This window comes from Gymnoscopelus microlampas (genome assembly GCF_963454915.1).
Source record: "Gymnoscopelus microlampas genome assembly, chromosome: 1".
Classification (NCBI taxonomy): Eukaryota; Metazoa; Chordata; class Actinopteri; order Myctophiformes; family Myctophidae; genus Gymnoscopelus; species Gymnoscopelus microlampas.
The window spans coordinates 26139856-26155310 of NC_139962.1; the positions used below are offsets into that span (position 1 = coordinate 26139856).

The 15455-nt window shown below is 37.9% G+C and overlaps 2 protein-coding genes across 2 annotated transcripts; both read left to right on the plus strand.

Annotated features, from left to right (window-relative positions):
• The first annotated feature begins 159 nt into the window (after positions 1-159).
• lin7c (lin-7 homolog C (C. elegans)) lies at positions 160-9364 on the plus strand. The gene is made up of 5 exons (XM_084063761.1): positions 160-362; positions 2462-2580; positions 2737-2808; positions 3121-3330; positions 4323-9364. The coding sequence occupies exons 1-5, from the start codon at positions 326-328 to the stop codon at positions 4488-4490; spliced, it is 606 nt and encodes a 201-aa protein (XP_083919887.1). The 5' UTR covers positions 160-325; the 3' UTR covers positions 4491-9364.
• A 2439-nt stretch (positions 9365-11803) lies between these two features.
• rplp2b (ribosomal protein, large P2 b) lies at positions 11804-14711 on the plus strand. The gene is made up of 5 exons (XM_084052416.1): positions 11804-11892; positions 13228-13351; positions 13633-13681; positions 14344-14439; positions 14583-14711. Exons 2-5 carry the CDS (start codon positions 13229-13231, stop codon positions 14663-14665), a joined length of 351 nt encoding a protein of 116 aa, XP_083908542.1. The 5' UTR covers positions 11804-11892; position 13228; the 3' UTR covers positions 14666-14711.
• Positions 14712-15455: the final 744 nt, after the last annotated feature.

The following is a 15455-nucleotide window of genomic DNA, read 5'->3' on the forward strand; positions in this document are numbered from 1 at the left end:
AAAATAAAAGCCTGGATATCGAGGCTAGGTTTAAAGTGCTCATGTGGCCTAAGTTGCTTCTTTTAGGCTTGTTTTCCTATACCTAGCTGCTTATTTCTCCCACAAAACCTGGCAACGCCGGTGTGTACCACTTTACTCACGCGAACGCACCATCATGATTCCGGAGACTAGCTAGCAAGCTAACCCAATGAGCTAATCTGATCTGATAACCGACTCAGTTGACGCCAATGGTTGACGCCCAAGTAAAAGCTTTTATACTCACACATATACTTGTTATTAACGAAACCGTTGCCCAACGTCCACTGCCTTCACTGTAGGTCAAAGAATGGCGTCGCTCGGCGAACCTGTACGGTTGGAAAGAGGTAAATACGTCAACAAACTAGCTATCATTTTAGCTTACATTTAATTGTTATTGTCCAGAAGTTGAAAGCGTTAGCTTAGCATACGCAAGCTGGGAGGAGGGGGGTTAGCCATTGTTTTATGCTTATTATTCAACCAGTTGTGTATTAGCATACCATGTTTTGGGGTTCGCTTCAACTTGGTTTATGTTGTGGACATTAACCACGGATGATGTAATGTTTAATGAGCAAGATTTCTCTCTGACGCTGGAACCTGTCCACTAGTACATAGCTGCTAACCATCAACCCAGCCGCAGCTGCAATGCTGGCGTCCCTATTTACGGGCAAATGTTTCTTTATTTTTTCCCCTAAAAATAATGATTATCGTTGTGCAAAGTATGTGGTATAAGTGGTAGCACTGAAACATAACTTGTCATATTCATATATTATATGACAGTCATGGATAAACGTCAACCTGGTGTTTGCACTTTCTCCCTTTACGGCCTACTATGTACATCTACATAAACTTTCAGATTTCGAATATAAAGTGCTGACCTCATGGCCACGGATGTTACAATTATGTCCGGGCCCTCAGAAGTACCCGTATATTTCGTATTGTGCAATAAAAAGTATTTTAATCCGATCTGTGACCATTTTCTCCATATGCTGTCAACTACGCGACTCTATCGGTTGGTAGGTGTATTGCATTGATACATTATGGGAAAATGGCCATCGGCCGGATTAAATTTTTATTTGTATTGATACAGCACAGAAGATACGGGTACTTATACCCAGCCGAAGTGAATTGTAACATCCGTGGCCATGGGGTAAGCACTTTATATTTGAAATCTCAAATCTGAACAGGTTGAAGTTCATCCATGACGGTCGTGACAGACGAAATGTACAAAATTAGGGACGAGAAGAACCAGTGATTCTGAACCTTTTTTAAGATTAAGGATCTCCATTTTTAAATATGTTCTTTTTTATCTGGGCCCCCACCAATCTAAGAACATTTTTACTGTTGGACATGATTTGGTCTCATATGATATGGTCTGGCTGAATTTCATTTACTGACTACTGTAGGTACAAGTGAACAACATGATTGTGTAGGTTCTTCAGGTCTAGTTGTATTTACCTGTACATGTATTCTTGAAAACTAACTATTGTTTATCTGGGGGCCCCCTGACACCCCTTGGGGGTCCCGGGACCTCACATTGAGAACCACTGCATTAGACCGCTGTGTCCCTGCTTGCAAATAAAAATCAAATTGTTAAGGGTTGTATTTTTATAAGAATGCATTGTCATCATTGGATCCTGTTGTTCCCAAGAGTGTCTTTGTACAATTATCATATTACGCTCAGTCAGCCACTGTTCCGATTGATTTCACCCTTAATGAAAAGTTCCATATGTTTAATCAATGTAATAATCATATTTCTGCACTAATGTAAATATGTATGTAGACTAGGAGGACATATGCTATGTATTGTGTTATTTAATAGATATCGTATTCTTTGTGTGTGGTTGTTATGTCTATTTATAACGTTTGCGAACACCAAGTAAAATTTCTAGTATGTACAAACTTACTTGGCAAATAAAAGTGAATATGATTCTTATTATGATTGAGCTTTCACCCCTTTTGAAAAATGTTGGAAAAAGATTGGCCTCCCTATTGGGATTTTGATAAAACTATTGATATCTTCTTTTGCTATCACCACAGTCCACAATCTTAAGGTGGCGATTCAAGTGTGATCGATTATTTTCTGTCCAGAATAACCAAATATGGCACTTTTTGTGCTGAGAACATGAAGCTTGGTATATAATTGTTATTGCCTATATCCACTAGTATTTTATAATACTGAATAAAGTATTATATTAAAGAACTGCATTAAAAAAATATATATATATATTGAAATTATCAAACAGTCATGGTGAAATTGGAGATTTCATGGTGCATTGCTTGGAATTGTTTGCTAAAGAATCAAAATCGAGTCGTGGTCCAAGATTGACACCCCTAGTTTTTCCACTTTACATAGCCTAAATGTTTGAACTGGTCTAATGCTAACACACCTCTGCAGTGTTTTTGGGAAGATCTCTGATGGTGGTTCTTCTCTTTGTTTCTACAGATATTTCTCGTGCCATTGAACTTCTTGACAAGCTCCAGAGGACAGGAGAAGTGCCTCCTCAGAAGCTGCAGGCACTGCAAAGGGTTCTGCAGAGCGAATTCTGTAATGCTGTTCGAGAAGTCAGTCGTTTATCTTTTCTCCACACTCGGCTCCAGTTAAAGTGCCTTTATGAATATTAAAAATTCAATGTTTACAAACCAATGTTCTTTTTGTAAACCTGTTTTATTTTGTAGAGTAACATTTTCCCTCTTGCATACATTCAATGTCTTCTTCAGGTGTATGAACATGTGTATGAAACAGTGGACATCAACAGCAGTCCTGAGGTCAGGGCCAATGCCACAGCCAAGGTAGACTCAAACTGAACACAAGAAACACTAGAGCTAAATACTGTACAACGCACTTGAGCAGTTTTATAAAACAAATTGAATGTAATATATCAACCTATATTTTTACTCACATTTAGGCCTCTGTCCAGGACAATCTGTTTCTGATAATTATGTCCAGTTAAGCAGCATGAACACTTTATGCATAATCTATGCTTGGTCTAAAAAGTGTAACATGTCGCTCAACAAAAGATAATATTTGTTTCTTTTCAGTTAAAAGAAATACATGATTTTTGGGGCTTGTTTGTGCATTGACAACATTCTGTCTTTTTATAGGCTACTGTTGCAGCTTTCGCAGCAAGTGAGGGTCACTCACACCCTCGTGTTGTGGAGCTACCCAAGACGGAGGAAGGCCTTGGATTCAACATAATGGGTGGAAAAGAACAAAACTCTCCTATTTACATCTCAAGGATCATCCCAGGAGGCATTGCTGACCGCCACGGTGGCCTCAAGAGGGGCGATCAGCTTCTTTCTGTTAATGGAGTGGTATGTTCATATCAAATTTGTGTTGGATGCTTCAGTTTAATACAATGAAATGATCCACAACATGTGCCAAGAGACAGCTCTCATTTGATTTGTTTCTCATCATGATACAGCAAATTCATGTGACAACTGATATTTTTATCATTAAGTTCAGAAATCTTAGAACAAAATGCTAAATATCAGTACAGAGTGGTCACCTGAATAATTAGATAGCGTAAACAATACATTTCAATGTGGTCAATGCTCTCCATTAACTTATAGTTAATGGAGAGCATAGTATCTCAAGTGTGGTCCGGGTGGCGCAGGGGTGGCGCATAGTGTGTTCTCTCCTGTCATTATGCCCTGATTGCCCTCCTGATGAAACTCCTCATTGTCAGGTGAATAGAAGTGGCTGACAACGTCGCGTATCACGATTTTATTCCAACTTTTGCCTCTATTGCGATTTGCACGCCACCATTGTACAAGTATAAAATAACGTGTATATATATATATATTATTATTATTTTTTAAGTTATTATTATTTTTTTAACTACTCGGAAAGGATGATCTAGATTAGAATGTAGGACTGAGTCACACGATTCCCACTGCAATTGAGCTCAGCAAAAAGTGCCCGTTTTGGTTCTCTCAAGATCCTGTGTATGTGAACACATTTTTAAGTGAACATTTTAATCACTTACAATAGTGCAGGCACACCAGCTTTCAGCAGCAGCATATGACCTTATAATAATAAGAGTAATATAGAGTAATTTCAACTTAACTTCGGTTATATTGGCTAAGGCTTCTTGACTCCTTTACAATGACTGTAACTACCATGGTAATTACCATTATGTTTCCTAGAAAATGTCTATCCTGTTTGTAGAATATTTGATATTATTGCATCTCTTAACTTACACACACACACACACACACACACACACACACACACACACACACACACACACACACACACACACACACACACTCTCACACTCATGACTTTCTCTTGCTTTATACAGAGTGTGGAAGGGGAGCATCATGAGAAAGCTGTGGAACTCCTCAAGGCAGCTCAGGGCACAGTCAAGCTGGTAGTAAGGTACACCCCTAAAGTCCTAGAGGAAATGGAGTCACGTTTTGAGAAAATGAGGTCGGCAAAACGCCGGCAACAGAACAACTATCCCCAGTAGTGTTTTCCTCAAAATGAATGCCCACTTCCTTTATCCGTCTCGTCTGTCCGGGTCCCTCACTTAACTTCCTGTAATGACAACAATACTGAACTGAGTTTGGTTTGTAGTCACACTTTAATATATATTTTTTTTCTGTAGAGTTTTATAATCCACTATTGTTATTGTACTTGACACTGTGCTGAACACTAAACTGATCATAATTTTAAATGCAGTTTGTCATTTTTAGACCATATGCATTTTTAAATTAACATTTTGGTGGTTTATTTAATTCAAACTATAAAGGTTCCTTATGTTGAAATGTCTTTTTTTTGTTTGTGCACAGTCGTTACAAAGTGCCTCAGGGCAAAACACATTTTTTGAATCAGATTCTGTTCTTCATGGTCCTTGTTTAAGGCCAAATTTATGTTATATTTTAAAGATTTGACATATAAATATGTAGTGACCCCTATGTATGATTATCATTTGTGACCTTTTATCAAGCACAAGGGAGCAAAGGTGTTTTTTTTTTCTTTTCTTTTTTTTTCGTATCAGACCAATTTGTAATAGGAAAGGTTTTAAACAAACTTAGGCTTTGTTGAGACTGCAGGCAAATCGATTTTATTTTCAAATGTGATCTTTAGGACTGACTGTCCACATATTTATTTGCAAGTGATCAGATGAGATTTGTGTATTCAGACACTGTCAACCTATTTGCATTGATTCTTGCTGTGGTAACAACATACGCATGAGTAATGCTTGATTATACTCTGTCCGTCGTACGATGGTGTCGCTGTGAAAATAGCTGAGCTACAAGATCACATCGCAATGTGATATTATAGCTCGGCTATTTTCAACGAGACAACCTTCTTATGACCAAGTATTAATCGTTTTCGAGTGAGACACAGCTTCAGAAATATGTTTTGAATCACATTTCAAACCGCCTAGGAGATTGAATGTTGAAACGACAGTTTCCTTGTGAGGTGGTGTTTTTGCTGTTCAGACTTGATACAACCAATCTGGTTAGGCGTTAGGCCAACAATTGGATTTGAGCTGCCAGTCTGAACATAGCCTTGGTGACATCTTTACTTCATCAGGAGGTAGCCGTATGTTTGAAAGTAGAAGCATCAATGAACCGTCAATAATAATGATTTACCTACACAGGCTTTAGAATCTGGTATCTGATGCGATGGCCACTAGGGCATGCATGCAATAACTTCCTACCACAATGGGAGACTTGATGTTAATTTAAACCATTGAAACGCTTTCATGTCAAGGACCCCCAAATGTATATGTATTCAATTGGATGTCCCCCATCTGAACAGACCCCAAACAAGATGTGTAAAATGCTTCAAAAAATATTCAAATTTATTCCACATATTTTCAAGATTATTTTAAAGATCTAGGGTTAAAGTGACTTTGAAGCTATGTTAACACATTTTACTGGGGAACCCCTTCAAGGACCCCTGGGGTCCCCAGACCCCACTTTGAGAACCACTGATTTAAACAAACAAAAAAGCCTGAGACACTACTCCTAAGCCATTCGGCCTAAATGGGAATTAATTTAATGCTAAATGAAAATGTATGTTAGGGATACCATGACATTTGCAGCAAAAGTTTGTCTTTTCTTTATTTTCTTACCACTATCTGATATTAAAGAACAACGTTAGCTTTTTAGCATGATTTGCATTTTTCACATAGATAATTACTGACACTGCTACGCGTAAGCTGAAGAGTTACAGTAGCTTACAAACTAAAGTGCTAGGTTATGTGGAATGCAAATAAGCAATTAATGGTTAACTGATGCACATATATATTAAACCACATGGTAATACCCCGGGGAACGAAAATAACAGGCTAAATGTTGAAAGTGTCTAAATCACAGTTACTTGTAAATATGGACTGTCTTTAACGTTTATTTTTTCTGTAATTTGAAATGGCAGGTGTGAATTAGAAGTAAATCTCGCCATTTGTACGCACTATAGTTGTTCGAATGCGTCACACACTGAAACTAACTGATCTTGGATCCTGATCTGCAGGATCCAAATGCAGGAGAAGCAGAGACGGGGCAGTTTGAATGCAAGAGGTTTATTGTCACACCTGGTCTGGTCTACCAGGGAGATGGATTGCTGAGACGGAGCCCACACCTATCTTAGGCTCCCAGTACTTAAGCCACGTTTTAGTTGCCCAAGCCATACTACTCATACGCTGAGTTTGCATTGCCTGTTATTGAACTCGGAACCTTGTGATTCAAAAGCGAGTTCTTTACCGACCGACGACTACCCGGGCTGAAAATCTGTTATTTTCAGCAAGTGAGGTAAGTAGTGGTAACTGACATTAGGTGTGGCAGTGGCGCTCTACCTCAGCAATCCATCTCCCTGGTCTAGCACCTTGTAAGGGGATAGATTACCTTGTTGCTTAGCTGATGCCGACAATAGGCCACTTCAACCTACGCTCTTACTTCACCATTTATTTAAAGATCAGTTATTTTTGGGAAGCTTGTTTGCATAACTGAAGTATAAAGTGACCATGTCTACCGATAAAGGTTTAATTATTGAGTAGGATTTTACACAATGGTTAGTGGATTGTAAATGATCTTGAGTCTTATATGAATTAACTATAATTGAAGATGTATATTTTTTTAACATTACTGCACTCCTGGTATGTGCGCCATAAGGATTTTGCTGTCTTCAATGAATTGTCTAACCTCTGCATCCTATTAATCATTTGCTGCCTACAGATGTGTAGGTAAATGAAAAAAGTAATTGAAAAAACATGGGCCCCTCACATAATATAAGGACAATATCAGTCACAAGAACCAAGGATGTGTTTTCAATGAATCTAACATGGAAAAAAATGGAGTTTGAAGTTATGATGGGTTTGTATAGGAAGGAGGCTTGTCTGATCAAATGAATATCAAATATCAATACTGAATCAAGCAACTTAAAAACTGTCTGGGGTGCTCACAAAAGCCTGAGTAGACGTTGAAAGTGAAATATCCCTTTAATTTATTATTGTCAGGTTGTATTCATAGTCAGGGGATATTAGCAGAATATTTTATGTCTGTTTGTAAAGGTGTCTAGTAACACATCTCACAAAGACTGAAATGCAGTTCCCCTAGGAGAATTTTTGACAGCTTTTTAAAGTTGGGGTACCCACCATACCTTGGTTAAAAAAAAATCCCCCCCCCCCAAAAAAAAAACACATCACTTTGTGATGATTTACAAACACATTGGTGAAGATTTTTTTTGGTAAGGAATTTATTCCAAGATTTTTTTTATATCCCCTGACTATCACTGCATTTTTGTATTTCACTTTTGAAATCACTGACTGCAGTTAGGCTAAAATAGTTCTGAGGCATTCTGCACTCTCTTAAACTCCCATTTCGCATCCATGGTAGTAAACGTATGGTGGCAAAAAAAACTATGTCACTGCCCAGTTACCTGAAGATCTCATTGTACATAACTTTTATTTGTCAGTTTGTAAATGTGTCTTAGTCAAGAAAGTTTAATTGAATTAAGTAATATATATGAGAAAAGTGACATTAGAACTGACAGTGTACATACATTGGCACATTGCATTTTGGAACGCATGTTCTGTTTGTACCTGGTACCTGAAATCTAGTGGAAGAAATGCTTCAATTTAGTAAAAACATTTCTGTTGCATAATCACTAAATACACAATATATCTGAGAGGTGGTAAATCAGGCATCTATGTAAGGTCACTTAATGAACTTTAATGGTGCAGATTAAACATCACTTTTTACTGTAGGGAGTTATTTGGGACATCAACCTCTTGTGCAGAAATGTTTAAAGGAATACTGTTACTAATGTTATCATTTTGACAATATGATGGGGCATTTGAAATGTATTATCTTAAATTGAATGGATTATTCAAAAGAGAGCCTGGTTTGGGGCTAATTCAGGTACTCTAGTTCAGCTCAATCAGCTGAGATATTTATACGAGATCTTATTGCAATAATAACTTTCATAATGAATTTAGCTATAAACTGTATGGATATTGGATTATTGGTCTTCATGCAAATGTAGATAATGTGAATACAGTTCAGAGAAAGTGCTTGAAATGTAAAAACTATTAGTACAATGGCATAGGGATATTTTTTGCTTGAACTTTTCATAATATGAAGTAGTGGAGTTAATATTTAAATGAAAACTCATTTAATATTCATCTAATTCTCAAAATATCGGAAATATAACAGGAGGTGTATTCCCTTGAATTTCCCAGTTAGATATTAAATATACAATACTAATCAACGAGCCATAACCTGTTATATTGGGTTAGTTAGCCTTGCTGTCCTCAGAATGTTAACTGTATTTGCTGACTTAATCCATGATGAAATTTGATCAGGTTTCTACCCGTTATTCTTGTTTATATATTGTTATGGTCAATAGAATATTTTTATAATGGTTTTCTTTTGATAATTCTCTCCCTTTTTTATAAGTGATTTTCATAAGAATTCCAGGAATGATTGGTGCTCCCTCTTGACTGTGTTCCAGGGCCATATATACTGTAAAGCCTCTCATAATCGATGAAGCAGTGATCTAGCATTACTGGTTAGGTCCAACACCTTCCTTTTTAAGGAAGTGAACAGGCACAGATCACAGCTTCTATTTTGAGATACTTCATGTTATAAGCCTTTTTGTTTCCTTCCGAGTACCAATACCAACCTTCCAACATTGGTGACATTTTTATAAAATATTGAATGTTTTACTGCTCGTTTCGGATTTTTACGTGTAAACTGTGTTGTGTTGTGTTCTTAGTTTATGTTGTCCAATTTACTATCACAATGTGGAATGTACAGCAATGTAGTGGGTGTAACGTAGATAAAAGAAATTGGGGTTGAAGGCTGCACAAAATAAAATTGATTATTGCCTATGCATCTTGTTCGTATTCCTAACTTATTGTCTGCCTTTGTCTGCCATGGGTTTTCTCCATGCCACATGAGATCTGCATTGGTTTATGTAGAATTATGCTTAACTATTACAACCACCAATAGAAAAGTGAGCAGTATACAGTAGCCTCTGAAGACGTGGTTGTAGTTTCTTTAAGTTATGTAGATTTTAGATTATTTTATCTTTATTATATGTAGCCTACCATACTCTGGATGTTGCCTTTCCACTTCAAGGACATGTGGCAGTCATGCTGCTTGTTGCTTTCTTTAACCACTTTCAAACTGATGCCCCTAATTTTTGGCATGCCATTAAAATAGAGGTAAATTGTGCCCAATGATGTGCACCCACTTTGGAGAGGAAGACGGTGGTTGTGTGAAATTGCGTAGACAATAAGAATTTTAAAGCCTCTGGAAAACAACTTCTAAAATTGTTTTGCAGGCGTGGTGGCAGTAGTGTGCAGTGAAGGCACTTTTAAAAGTTAGTTATTGCTGGTTGTGAGGTAGTTTCACTTGTAACCTATAGTCACATACTGAGGCCCTGCCTGGCCTTCTTGACATTCAAGTCGGGTGCTTTATATACTTGAGACACGTGAACCTTACAGTACCTTTCACTGTTAGTATATTCACCCCAGAAGCAGATGGCTAAACATCACTGTGGAGTTGCTTCCTAGAGATAGATGAGAACTGAGGCTCATATCGCTGCCATCTTTTTCCAAAGTTTGGCCACAGTTGCATGGGAATTGTTCACTCCATCTTATCTGACAACCAGAATGGATGACGTTTCACAGCAAGCACAGCATCCTGGAGCTGGGACTAGACCAGGAGCCAGAGCAGCAGCAGGAGCAGGTGCACCAGTATCTGTACATCCATCCTTCTTTACTGTGCAACACACACACACACACACACACACACACACACACACACACGTAGTGTTTAAAAACTAGAGGTCAAGTGGATGGGGCCAAAGACAAAGGGGACATCATCCTCATAATGGCCCCCTACTAGAGACCATAGAAAGGATGCATACATGCCACAGCATGCTGTGAGAGGAAGAACCAGGTGATATCATGCTGGCTGAAGGTTAGGAATAGTGCTGCAAGACTGCAGTGTGTGACACAAATGTACCTTTAGGCACTTGACTATGCTACTGTATGTCAGAAGGGCTACGACGTGAAGAACTGAAGCCACAAGATGCTGATAGAATGCTTTCATATAATGCGGGGTCTTCAACAGGGGGTCTGGGACCCCTAGGGGGTCCTCAGAGCTACTATAGGGGGTCCGCCAAATCTTTGGGTGATACGATATTCTTTACAGTAACCACTTGAACCCTAGCATTTGTCTATGAATTGAATACCAAGGCCCTCATTGGAAACAAGTCTGCAAGGACTGTCATGAACGGACCTGTTATACAAAGTATTTTAAATGTAACTGCATGTGCTGTTTTACATTTTTTGCCTAATGAAATATTCAATCAATCAATCAATCAGCATCCCTTTTCTGAGGGAAACATTAGCCAAAAATAGCAGATCTACAAGCTCAGAACGCCTGGCAGTGCTTGTAGCTTGTAGATCGGCTATTTTTGGCAAAGAGAACAATTTTATACAATATACCAGCTGCTTCATCTCTCTCTCAGCTAGGGGGTCCTTGGCCTGAAAAACGTTGAAGACCCCTAATGTGTCATCTGATATGGGGATCATTTAAGGACACACATTAGGACTAAAGCCTACACAGTAAATTACAGTACACTGACATATTGAAAAGGCAATACTTGCTCACTGAATGTTTGCAGCCCAAACTGATGCGTGAATAAATGATATATCATCAACAAATAAAACCATTAAGCATTACATTACATTCTTATCTTTCTTTCTTTCAAACTAAAGTGGCACTGCACCAAAAAAAGTGAGATAACGTTCAAAATGTTATTATTTTTGTGTACAACAGTACTACAATGTACTCATTTTATCGTATTTTCTGTTTTTCTTTCTTTCACTGCTCCTGGCCAGGGCTGCAACACGCTAGTACACAGTGTTGCCATGTCCGCTTATTATAAGCGACTTTGGGCTTGTTATTCTGTAAAGTTGCTTGCAAATACGTTAGTTACGGTTTGCGTTTTTTTGGGCTTGTTTCTAAAAGTATAGTTGCTTATTTAGGCTGGCTTCCAAATATTTTAATCATTATTTAAACCAGTGGTTCTCCAATATTTTCATGAAAATGTTTTGTGCCAGCCAGGGCCGAGGATTTGTGTTGTTTAATGTTTCAAAAAAATATTCCAAATATTCCATATTTTATTTCAGGAGTTTTTGCAAATAGTAGATCTACAAGCTCACAACGCGTCCCATCGTGTTGTGAGCATGTAGATCGGCTATTTTCACACGCTCATGTGGCCTAGTTGCTTCTTTTCTCTCGCAACATATGGCAACACTGCTGCTACATCCGTTTCCAGCCTGCTGCGTCACGTCCTTTCCGCCTGTGTCAATCTCGACGTTACACGCGTTCGCCTTTCCAGCTCAAGTGAGTGTCCTAATAAAGTGATATAAATAGACATATGCGTGTTAAATAAACCCCAAAACAACTACATCTTAAGGAATAATATCCCAGTCTAAACGATTCACCTCAAATAACTCAGACTGTAGGGAGATTTAACGTGTTATCAGCGCAGCGCATGACATGCTAGGATTAGCAAGTTAGCATCGGTGTGCCGCGGATCACACAGCCGCCACATGGTGGAACATGGAAAAGTATCACTTATTTGCTTTTGTTTCGTTCAAATGAACGACAATATGGCCGTGCTAGCAGTCAAGTAATTATATATGCGTACTCCTCCATGGAAGCTGGAATGCATTCGCCACCGCATTGATTTGAAAAGTGCATGACCATAATCAGTCTGTTCTTCCAACGTCAGTGGTTTTATCGATCTTTATGTATGATATTCGTGATTACATTTTTTTTTCTAGTGGTGGAAAAAGTACTGATTATTTACTTAAGTAAAAGTATCAGTTTTGCAATCTAGAAACACTCAGTTATACAAGTAAAAGTCGGGTAACCAAAATGTTTCGTTTCACAAGTTATCATGGTAAAGTTATAAAAAATATTTTGAAAATGGCAGATCTTAGATCTACAAGTTCACAACGATGCAATGCGTTGTGAGCTTGTAGATCGATTAATTTCAAATGAATAGGTTAATTAATGTATGTGTTATAATAATCAATATCTACAAAGTAACTAGTAACTTAAGTTTTCAAACAATTGTAGTGGAGTAACAAGTGAGATGTAGTGAAGTAGAAGTAAAAGTTTAGAGTTCAGTTTAAAACATTGAATAATCCAGTAAAGTAAAAGTACCTCAACATTGTATTTAAGTACAGTACTTGAGTACAGGTACTTCGTTACTTAAAACCACTGAATAAATGACATTCATGTATCATATGGCTAAGATTGACACAACGGACACGATGTGTTCAAACTGCTAGCTAGTAAGAATGCTAGTAACTTCAACTCCAAATCTGACTAAATCAGTATTTATGAATCATATCACACTGCAAGTCTCCAATCTTAAATTAGCTGTTGGTAGCATCTGTCATCTTTGACTGGATAATGTAACCCCTTGACCTCAAATAAGCTGCAACATTCATGTTTATAGCATATTTATCATATCATCATATTTTGAAGCACAAAATGTGTATAAATTAGATATGGCAGTGTTTCATTTGTCTGAACTGAAATTTAATCTATGTATGTATGTCCACATATTAAATGCAGACAAAGTGGTTATATTATGCAATGTGTTAATTGTGTATTTAATAGATGGTGTGGTTTGAAATTGACAGTTTGACATTTTCTGCTCCTTAGCATGCGTTACGTTGCTGCTTACCTTCTGTCTGCCCTGGGAGGCAATTCCAGCCCAGCGGCCAAGGACATTAAAAAGATCCTGGAAAGTGTTGGCATTGAGGCTGACGATACACGCATGGAGAAGGTATGACATATTTCAAACATGTTGCATTTGACATTATAACACAACTGCTATGGACCACAGTGGAAACAAGCCCCTGGGGCTTTTTGTGTTATCCTTTTAGCATAACCTTTGACTGTCCTACTAGTATTGTTTACACACTTGTTAATAATGTATTCGATCAATCAATGGCGTGTTCAAAATGAACGCTCTGTGTATAACTGCAGTCCCGGGTTTCCAGAAGGTGGCATGTCCTGTTTTTCTGTTGTGATTAATATTAACCTTAATATGCTCTTGCACAACAGGTAATCTCTGAACTCAATGGAAAAAATGTGGATGAGGTGATTGCCCAAGGTAATGTCTTTGTTACCAGTTATGCTACCTTAATTTTAATAGTTCAAAGCAACTGTCTTGTTACTCATTACTCTACTGTGTAAACTAGTGCCATATTGAATGATTAATGCCGGCCAATGTTTAAATGTGACATGGATGATTGGAAAATGTAGTGTTTAGCTTGACTTTCATTAACCTATCATACACTGCTCTATACACGCAGTACTATGTACATATTCACTGTGACCTAGGACTGTGCAATTAACCGATATTTTGAACCAATAACATGACTTGTAACCAAATAATCTATAATCAACTAACTCGATTAGTCTGATTAACTACATAACCCTGTATTGGACTTAATTGTCCGATCTACAAGCTTGGCTCACAGATCTGCTATTTTCCCTATTAAAATGATATAATCATTCAATCGTAACCAAGGCAAAAGTTTGATAAATCACATTGCCCAGCCCTACTGTGACCTGTACATTCTTTTAATTGGCCTACATTTGTTGTGATTTGAACATCTTTTTCCTTTGTAGTTTTAATAATGTACCAGTGTAAAGTCTTTGTGTGTTGTGTAAAATCTGTATGTGAACAACTACAAAGTGAAATTCCTTGTAATTGGAAACCGATTTGAAAAAGATTCTTGTTTACATCTGGCAATACCCTTCCCCTCTTAGGTTATGGTAAGCTGGCCAGCATGCCCGCAGGTGGCGCTGTGGCAGTTGCCAGCTCTGCTTCAGCAGGTGGAGCTGCTGCCCCCGCTGCTGCTGCAGGTGAGCATTTTCATTTAAAAAAAAAAAACGTATGTCATTTGGCACACAATACCTTGCTTCACCTTGGCTAATACTTTGTTAGTCTTAATGTTATAAAATGAAAGATACGTTAATTTAACCTTGATGTCGAACATGTTTTACAGCTGAAGAGAAGAAAGAAGAAAAGAAAGAAGAATCCGCAGAGGAGGGGTCTGATGATGACATGGGATTTGGCTTGTTTGACTAAACACTTCAGAACAAGATGAATAAAAATTTATATAAAATCACCAGTCCCTGTTTTAGTCCTTGTGGCTTTATTGTTTTTCAGAATAGTGTTAAAAGTCTGCCAAAGGAATGCTTAAAAATAACCCATTTGACATAAATAATAGCCATAATTGGAGGTGCAGACTGATTGAATGTGTTTTGTGAAAATAGCCCTGGTGTCTACATTTGAAATTAAACAGAAGTCCTTAGGAGGTATATGTAATTGTTGAAATGTAATTAGAGATTGCATGTGTGACCTCCACATTTTTGGATGGACAGTTTCTCTTGACTGCTCAGAAGAGGCTGTAACTGGCCAATCTCGGAGCCCAGAGACAACTGAAAAGGAAAAACAGCGACCTCTGCTGTTCGTTCGTCCTCAGTTATACTGTAGTTATCAGTTATCCAACAGTGCAGAATCTGTTCTTGAGAGATTAGTAACTGCCTGACAAAATTGATCTGGACTGCTCAACTCCTGGATTGAGTTAACTCAATTGTAGTCTCACTTCTCACCTATGCCTATGCCAGGCTTTATTGCCTGTGTGCATCGTATCCAGATTGATATTGCCCTCTGTACTGTTTTAAAGGCGCACCTTCCAATTGTGCAATACTTGGAAGGACAAATGTGATTTAAAATTGGAAAAACCCAGAAAGTTCAGCCGTGAGTATCTCAAATGAAGTAGGCCAATGGAGAAAGATCTGGCTCTTTCAAATGTCTAACATTAATTTGTTCAAAGTAAGCTAAAGGTCAACTCCCTGGTGATACGTCTCATTTT